The following is an 8,293-nucleotide window of genomic DNA, read 5'->3' on the forward strand; positions in this document are numbered from 1 at the left end:
CTCGGCGGCCGCCGCCCACGAGAAGACCGACACCTTCTTCTTGGTGCCCTCCGCCACGAAGGCAGACGCGGCAGCCCAGAGCGCCGAGAAGGCGCGCGGCGCGCCAACGACGAAGATGGTGCCAACAGTGTGCGGGAAGTGGTCCGAGTCGAGTTTTGACATCTCCGAAAAGACCTGCAGCAGCTTTCGAGACGCCAGGTGGCGCAAGCCCAGCCCGTCCATGTCGAAGACGAGCACCGCGCGAGGGTCGGCGCCCTCGCTCGCGAACCCAGCCTCATCCACCGACACGCGGATGCGCTCATTCACCAGCACGTGCGCGCGCATCACCTCGCCGGCAGAGTCCGTCATCACTCGCGTCAGCTCGGTCAGGTCCCAGGCGCCAACGCGCTCGATCATCAGCGGCCGGCCGGCGCGGTCGCGCGAGAGCGAGTAGAGCAGCTTTGGCCGCAGCGCCTCCTCAAAGGCGGAGAGCGCGTCGTCGGCGAGCATGGCGCCGCCGACCGCCTGGCTCTCTCGCCAGCGCGCGGTGCGAAGGAGGAACGGGAGAGCCTCAGCCGCGCCCGGTTTCGCCGAGGCAATGCCCGCAGCGAGGTAGCGATGGCACACGGACGGCCCGAGCGCCCACTCGCGCGAGGAGGCGTCGAGGTCGGGCGCAGCAGCCACAAGAGCACGTAGCTCCTCAACCGCAGCCGCAGTCGGCGTCTCCATCCGCCCGCTGCGCCGTCGCCGTCGGAGCGTCGTGCTGCCCTGCGTCGCGACCGACCTCGAAAGTAAGAGAGGCCACCCCGAAAGCGCTTTGCAAAAAGGTGCCGCGGGGTTCGACGTTTGGTAAGGTATGGTGACGATGCCGCCGCGACCATACCCCCCCACCCGCGCAGGACATGGCCTCTGGCCGGCAGGACCATCCCTCCCCCCGAGGGTGTAACCGCCATAACGGTCGTACATCCGGTAACGGACGTAACGGATGGTCGTATGGTCGAACGCTCCCGGTACCCGGATCGAGCTGACCGCGGCGCCAGCAGACCTTAATGTTCAGGAAAGGGACTTCTCAGGCTCATAGCAGGTCGTCACTGTCATAGATGGGCCAGATAGTGCCAGGATGCGTCCCGCTCGCCCACAAAACGTGTGTGTGTGTGAGAGAGAGAGAGAGCAAAACGTGTGTTTGCAAAACGTGCCGAACGAAAGCGTTGCCGGTGTGGTGCAGACCAGCAGCATGACCATACCCCTGGAGAGGGCCGCCAGCCTGACCATACCCCCCCACCCCTCGAGGAGGCCGCCTCCGGCGGCCAGGACCATACCCCCCCACCCTTTTGGCCGTGACCCTACCATATCTTTGCTCGCCTTCCCTGGGTCCCCGTGTTGCATGTCTGACTGTCACTGTGCTATTTCCTCCCGCTGTGATTCTGTGTGAGCTTAGTGTCTTGTTTGCCCACAACCTAACACCTTCTGCTATTTCTTTCCTTTTCCTTCTGTGGTTGTGTGAACAGCGCACAGCGCCATAGGAGGTATTTTCTTCTCAATAACCTTGAGTCGTCTGATGTGTATAGGTGTGTACAAGAAACTATTTCTCAACGCCTAGACGCCATTCCTTGAGGCTTGGTTATGTGAGTGGGGTGGACCCACAGATCATGCAGGAGCAATAGGGAAGAAATCCGCAGGTACGTTTTGGAGCTATGAAGGGTTAAAGTTGGAGTTCCGAGCAGCTCCTCGGGGCCGGTCGGGGAGGCACTCTCGGGGAGGCTTCTAGCGCGCCAATCACTCAGCTAGCAGCTCCTAGAAGGCCGAGGTGTAACTCATATGATTTCAGATATATATGAGTTACTTCACTTTGGCTTAAACCGGCTGTGCCCGAGCTTGACGGTGCGCCACGCTGCCACCACCGTTGCTCCGTTGGCCGCTCGGGCCTCACCTCACTCTCTCCGGCCCCTTCTCTTGGGTCTTTGTCACCTAGGTCCTCCCCTGTGCACAGCTCAGAAGATATCTTGGGTCCCTCTTCCTAGCCCCTTATACACACTTCTTAGCTTTAAGGAGCCGCATACACAAGACAGCCTGACTACGACAACAAAGTGGCCGTTTCACGGAGCACCGTGTTGCCTTCGGTGGCAGCGGTGGCAGGGTGGTGTGGCGCAATAACAACCTCGACCCGCGAGCCCTTGCTTGGCATGCTAGCAGGGGCATGTCCTGCTTGACCAGGAAGGCCAGTCTCTCCACCTCTAGAGCCTGGGGCGGCGAGATTCAGCGAGACTGTTGCGATTTCCCGGCTCGCGACCCGTCTGCTGTGCGAGCAAAGGCGCACTTCGGGCGCCGTGGGGGGCGCAAAAGCGCGTTTCACGCTGCACATCTGACTAGAGAGTTGTAGTCCCGGGTCCGCACTACAACCCCAGAGTCGGAGATTTGGTGTCAGTCGCTTGTCCGCGCCCTCCAGGGCGCGCGGACTTCTGGGACTTGCATGGCGGCTCGGTCGCGCCCCACCGCCGCCACCGCCGCCACCGCCGCCACCGCCGCCTTGCCCCTTGCCGCCGCCCTTGCCGCCGCCCCTGCCGCCGCCCTTGCCGCCGCCCTTGGCGACGGCCGACGCGCCGCCGCCGCCGCGGCTGCCGAGGCGACAGCTGCGCATGAAGGCGTCGACCTGCAGCCTCTGGCTCTGCGCCTCCTCCTCCTTCTTCCTGGCGGCCGCCGCCGACCGCCGCTCTCGCTCTTGCCCGCCCGTGACCGGCTCGCCGACCAGCTCGACCACATCGTAATGCATGCGCTGTGACCGGCACAAGTTGACCGTAGTCAATGCACCGGTCACCTCGAAGCGCGAGGTGAGCGTGAAGTGCTTGGGCCTGCCATCGGTCGGTATCCACACCGCAACGTTCACGGAGCGCAACCGCGAGTAGGCGAGGATCTCGAGCGCGCCGCCCCAGCAAACACGGCCTCGGCACCGCTGCATTTGCAACGCGTAGTCCTTGACCGACAGTTGCTGGCCACATTCATGCTCGATCCACTTGGCGATGCGCAGCCCGTTGTGCACATAGTTGCCGTGCTCCTGCAGCCACTCGGCACATTGACGCCGAATGCTGGCGGGCGTCGCCGCTCCAAAGAGCCACCCAGCGTCTTGCTGCTCGCAGTACGCGAAGGAATTGAAGAGGCACGAACCGTCTGGGGTCTGGGCCACGAGAGTACCGCGCCGAACGACAGCCTCCACGTCTGGGGAGAGGTTGCGCCTTGGGCCTTGCAACTGCGCGTCCGGATGCTTCCCGCGAGGCTTCGGGAAGTGTGGGCAGTCTATGGTCCGATGACGTTCGCCGCACCTGTCGCAGCAGGCCATGAGGCGAGACTCTCGAGTGCACCTTGGCACTCGCGCGAGAGCTCGACTTTTGACACGCGTGAAAAAGAATTCTACCTGCGACTCGACACTGGAGCGCCGGCCCGCGACACCATCACCCGACGAGCGCCGGCCGCTAGTGATAGCCGCGCCACGCACGCGACGCGGCGGCGTTTCCTCACGGTACGTGAGTGTTGGTGGCGCTGTCGGTGGCAGCGCCACCGCAGGCATGGCACGGTGCGCTTGCCGCCTGGACGCGACGCCACGGCCGTGCGCGCGATGACGAGCGCCTGCGGCGCATCGCCGCCACGATCACGGCACACCGTGAAGTGACACGCGACGTGGCGTTTCCTCACGGCACGTGAGTGTGCGGTGGTGGCGCTGTCGGTGGCAGCGCCACCGCAGGCATGGCACGGTGCGCTTGCCGCCTGGACGCGGCGCCACAGCCGTGCGCGCGATGACGAGCGCCTGCGGCGCATCGCCGCCACGATCACGGCACACCGTGAAGTGACACGCGACGTGGCGTTTCCTCACGGCACGTGAGTGTGCGGTGGTGGCGCTGTCGGTGGCAGCGCCACCGCAGGCATGGCACGGTGCGCTTGCCGCCTGGACGCGGCGCCACGGCCATGCGCGCGATGACGAGCGCCTGCGGCGCATCGCCGCCACGATCGTGACGCACCGTGGAGTGAGGTCGGGAGAGAGCAGGGAGTGTGTAGTGAGAGGCGCAATGGGCCCACCGAGAGGCGCCGCACCGCGTGCTTCAATGGGACGTCCACGAGCGAGGCAACGGCGAGCCAACGGCACCGTCCGCCGCAGAGCGCCAGCGCGGCGCGCCGAAGCAGCGAGGAGCCGCGCGCCGCCGCCCAGCGGCGCCTCGCAACAGTACACTCCGCACCGAGCAGTCGTCGAGGCTCTGCCGGGTGAAGTCACAGCCTGTTTGCATCGCCGACGCGTGGCTCAGACGCGTGCGGCGACGCTGCTGGGTCCCTCCGTGTGCCTGGGAGTGCGTGGACCGGCAGCTAAGGCTGTGGCGGATGGCTCGCCGGCGACTCGCTCGACGCTCGCAGCACTCGGCGGCGAGGAGGCGGCGCAGCCGAGTCGCGTCGCGAGCCACCGCTCGGGCCTGCTGGCAGCCTGCTGCGGACCCTGTGGCACCCGCCGGCCACGAGTGGAGCCGGGAGGAGGCCACGGGGGCGCTGCAAAGGCGGCGGCGGCGGCCATCCTGCGGCGTGTCGCGCCAGACGAGTGGGGGATAACAAGGCTGTGAACAGCTGGTCGGCCTGCCAATGCTCCTCGCCGCGACCGGCCCGCTCCGGGTCCTCGGCCTTCAGGTCGAGCTTCATGCGGGCCAGACGGAGGCAAACCTGGCGCGCGCCGAGGCGCTGATTCGGGCCAACCCTGGCCACCGGCTGTATGTGCTGCCAGAGCTGAGCAGCCACGGGTACTGCGACGAGGTGCTGTCGCAGCTCGACCCCACTCGGCCAGAGCGGCCGGCGCAAGACGCCGAGTCGGGCAGCGTCACGGCTTTCTTCTGCCGGCTCGCACGCGACGTCGACGCCCACATCAGCTACGGCTTCCTCCGCGACGCCGGAGCCGGCCGCACCTGCATCTGCCAGGCGGTGGTCGACCCTCGCGGCCAGCTGGTGCTCGCGTACGACAAGATGCACCTCTGCGACATGGGTGACTGCAGCGAGATTGCACACGGCTGCTCGCCGGGCGAGGGCGAGCTCGGCGTCTTTGAGTGCGACGGCGTCCGCGTCGGCGTCACGATCTGCTATGACCTCCGCTTCCCGGAGCTCTACCGCGCTCTCGCGTGGGACGCGGGCTGCGACCTCATCCTGCACCCCGCCGCGTTTGTGCGCGACGCCACCTTCCCGATGTACCACCAGGTGGGACGCCGCCGAGAGGAGGCCTCCGTGGCTGGTTCCACGCCGCTGGCAGCCCTCAAAGCCAGCACGCTCAATCAGCGCCTCTCACAGCCAACGCCCTCACCCTCGCGCCCAAGCAGTTTGTTGCGACTCGCGCCGTCGAGAATGGTGTCTACCTGCTCTCTGTCAGCTACGCGGGCGAGCGCTTCGGCTCGTCGGTCGCGCGTCTTCCACAGAGGAGCGGGATGTGTGTAGGGCACGTCCCTGACATGCCCACGACATGGATAGGTCGCGTGCCCGCCCTGGATCGGCGACGTTCCTGGCCTCGCCGCGCCGCTGGCGGCCGCGTCGCTCGGCACTGCGGAGGGCGTGCTCCCTCTGGTGGTCGAGCCCAGGCACCTTGAGGCCGTGCGCCGCGCCTACCCCTACCGGAGGGACGTGCACCCGCGGCTCCGGGCTCCTCCCGCCCAGGGGGATCGACGTCTGCAGCGAGAGAGAAGAGTGGGAGGTGAAGGGGTGGGGGGTGAGACCTGATTCCTGATCGCTGATATTAATAACAATAATAATGGACATTGATCCGAGCTGCGGCCGTGTGGTGGTGGTGTGCGTGGGGGAGCGGAGATTGGACTGGAATGTGGAAAATCCCCATAGTCTGAGGATGCCCGCTGGCGCTGCGTCTTTTTACTTTTACACTCTAGATATAGATAGAGGATAGGAACACCCGACCATTACATTACTTGCACCGCCCAGAGGCACACAGCGCAGACAGGTATATACTTGGTAAGGCATGTTCGGTTTGCGTTTGTATGCGTTCGGTTGGACGTTGGCGATGCACCCAGGGCGAGTGGCCACATCGATGTGCCACATGCGGCATGGCGGCCGCCGCGCGCCGGCGTTGGGCCGTTGCACGGTCCCGATAGCCACGCAAAATTGCAGCTCAGGACGCCGACACTACTGCAACTACGACTCGCTACTGTGGGAAGGCCCTGCACTTCAGCCATCGACTGGGAATTCTCGCATGCGCTTGATACTCTGCACAAGATGGTAATCCCTGCGAGCCACCAAGTCGCCATGCAGAGTGGAAGACGCCTCCGCCACCTCGCTCATCAAACGTGGCCTCAGAGTACCAGACTAAGCTGAGTCCCTTCGAGCGAAGAAGCTGATGATGCGTGCTGTAGTTCAGCCCCGCGTCCTCTTCTATCAGGACCATGACGATCTGCGTTCCGAGCATCTCAGCAACTGTGCCCGTCAGCACGTCTGTGATACACCCCTCACAGTCTATGAGCAATGTATTGAAGCGCCACCCAACGCGCTGCTCGATTTCCCTGATACCAATGTTAGGCAGCACACGCCCTCTGCGGTGGAATGGGGCCGTCCTGGTGCCATAGTGCAACATGTTTCGAGGGTCAATAACATGCGGCCGGTCTGCAACGGTGCCATGCACGATGTGGAAGCTGCAATTGTGGAGGGCACGGTTGTGCAACAGGTCGTCGCGGACTCTTGAGTCGGGCTCAACTGCGACTACTCTACCGGAGTTGAGCGTCGCTCGGGCGAGGTTACAGCTCGTCGTCCCGTAGCGCGCTCCAAACTCAAGCACGGCGTCGGAAGGACGAACGAGGGCCCGAACCAGTTGCCATTCATCCCATTCCATCCCACACCATATTGTCCCACGAAACGTTGGGCAAGGCGATCGGTGCCTGAAGCGGCTCCCTTCTGACTCCGGTGGTGCGTCTGCAAGCGCCATTGGGAAGCCCGGCGACTTCGTAAAGGCTTGCATGGGGGGATGTGACTCCCGTGACGAAAAACGAATTTTACCACCACGCGGAACGCATCTCCATCGCTTCGGTGAAGGGGGTGAAGCGTGCCATCCTCGATCGCCGTGCAAAGCTCGCTTCCGAGCTCTCACGCCGCGCGTAGGGCCCTTAGGGGCCTAGAGAACACAACCCCCTCTCTCTTTTCTCCCATTGCCATTTTTTTCCTCAAATGAATATTCTGTATCGGAATTATATAATTCCCAGTTAATAATGATATCGGAATTATCTGTATCGCTTCGCTTCGAATGGCGTGCTGACCGGCCGAAGCTCAAATGACCGTGACAAAGGGGGATGACAGGTCCAATGGCTACGGCTTCCAGAAAGGGCAGTGGGAATTTGATGCCTCCGTGGTTGCCAACTGGGACCGCGAGGTGACGGGGCACATTCCCGACTACTGGAAGCTGCTCCCGAAATTCGCCGAGGTGGTGGACCGCATCCATGGTACGGACGCGTCCGTCCTGTTCTACAACACTGGCCCTGGCAACCATCTCGATCCCTATGTGGAAAGAGGGTGGCGCACTGATCGGCTGCACGCCACCCAATACCAGCAGCCGGTGCTTGACGCCTTCGTGAAGCGCTTTCCGAGCGTCAATGTACAGCTCGTCGATCAAGCCTCGCGTCCCTTTCTTCCCACAAAGCTGGACAGAGAGTTTGACGTCGTCTCGATTCATTGGGCCATGCACTTTGAGCCACCAGACACGCGCCCCACTCTGATGCGTGACGTGTTTGACGTCCTCAAAGGAGGAGGCACTTTCCTTTTGACAGAGAAGACTTCGCAACCACAAGTGATTGAGGATATGTACTACGACTACAAAAGGGCGCAGGGTGTCACTGAGGAAGAGATCCAGAAGAAGCGCGCTGCGATTGTTGGAGTGCTTGAGACTCGCACCTCGCTCTGGTATGAAGAAAAGTTGGCGGAGGCGGGGTTCGTTGACATCACAGTGTTGCATGCCACCATAGGCTTTGTGTCTTGGCTTGCACGCAAGCCTGCCAATGATGCAGTCTAGACCCAGCAAAAAAAGGGCTGCACTGAACGGCAATGACGCACGCGGGTGCCAGTGGTTGTGGCATCCAATCAGTGCCCGCAGTCATGCGACACGTCGCCTCTCACTGGTGTCTAGCTACTCCCTACTGTATGGGACTGAGCCCTGGTCTGACAGACTGACAGCAAACCCCGGACAGCGCCTGACAGTGCCCGACAGCCTGACAGCGCTGACAGCACTTTCTCTGACAGTCTGACAGCACGTATCTGACAGCCTGACAGCAGAGCCTGACAGGCGAGGTGACCCGTCGCTGTCAGG

At 63.3% G+C, this 8,293-nt stretch overlaps 4 protein-coding genes across 4 annotated transcripts; 2 read left to right on the forward strand and 2 right to left on the reverse strand.

The window, feature by feature from the left end:
• Nucleotides 1-19: 19 nt before the first annotated feature.
• On the reverse strand, nt 20-708 carry EMIHUDRAFT_251890 (hypothetical protein; the record flags this gene model as incomplete). The annotated part of the gene is made up of 1 exon (XM_005790234.1): nt 20-708. A coding segment is annotated over one exon (689 nt), but the record flags the coding sequence as incomplete, so codon positions are not given.
• Nucleotides 709-2,023: 1,315 nt separating this feature from the next.
• EMIHUDRAFT_460476 (hypothetical protein) lies at nt 2,024-3,956 on the reverse strand (the record flags this gene model as incomplete). Its single annotated transcript, XM_005790235.1, has 5 exons — nt 3,903-3,956; nt 3,711-3,778; nt 3,389-3,560; nt 2,608-3,250; nt 2,024-2,049 (listed from the first exon to the last, which is right to left on the reverse strand). The coding sequence occupies exons 1-5, from the start codon at nt 3,936-3,938 to the stop codon at nt 2,024-2,026; spliced, it is 945 nt and encodes a 314-aa protein (XP_005790292.1). The 5' UTR covers nt 3,939-3,956.
• A 640-nt stretch (nt 3,957-4,596) lies between these two features.
• EMIHUDRAFT_251892 (hypothetical protein) lies at nt 4,597-6,682 on the forward strand (the record flags this gene model as incomplete). Its single annotated transcript, XM_005790236.1, has 6 exons — nt 4,597-5,199; nt 5,316-5,396; nt 5,467-5,659; nt 5,964-6,036; nt 6,383-6,433; nt 6,520-6,682. 6 exons carry the CDS (start codon nt 4,597-4,599, stop codon nt 6,680-6,682), a joined length of 1,164 nt encoding a protein of 387 aa, XP_005790293.1.
• Nucleotides 6,683-7,264: 582 nt separating this feature from the next.
• EMIHUDRAFT_251893 (hypothetical protein) lies at nt 7,265-7,999 on the forward strand (the record flags this gene model as incomplete). Its single annotated transcript, XM_005790237.1, has 1 exon — nt 7,265-7,999. The coding sequence occupies one exon, from the start codon at nt 7,265-7,267 to the stop codon at nt 7,997-7,999; it is 735 nt and encodes a 244-aa protein (XP_005790294.1).
• Between the last annotated feature and the right edge of the window lie 294 nt (nt 8,000-8,293).

Source organism: Emiliania huxleyi (assembly GCF_000372725.1).
Source record: "Emiliania huxleyi CCMP1516 chromosome Unknown EMIHUscaffold_1203, whole genome shotgun sequence".
In the NCBI taxonomy this organism is placed as follows: domain Eukaryota; phylum Haptophyta; order Isochrysidales; family Noelaerhabdaceae; genus Emiliania; species Emiliania huxleyi.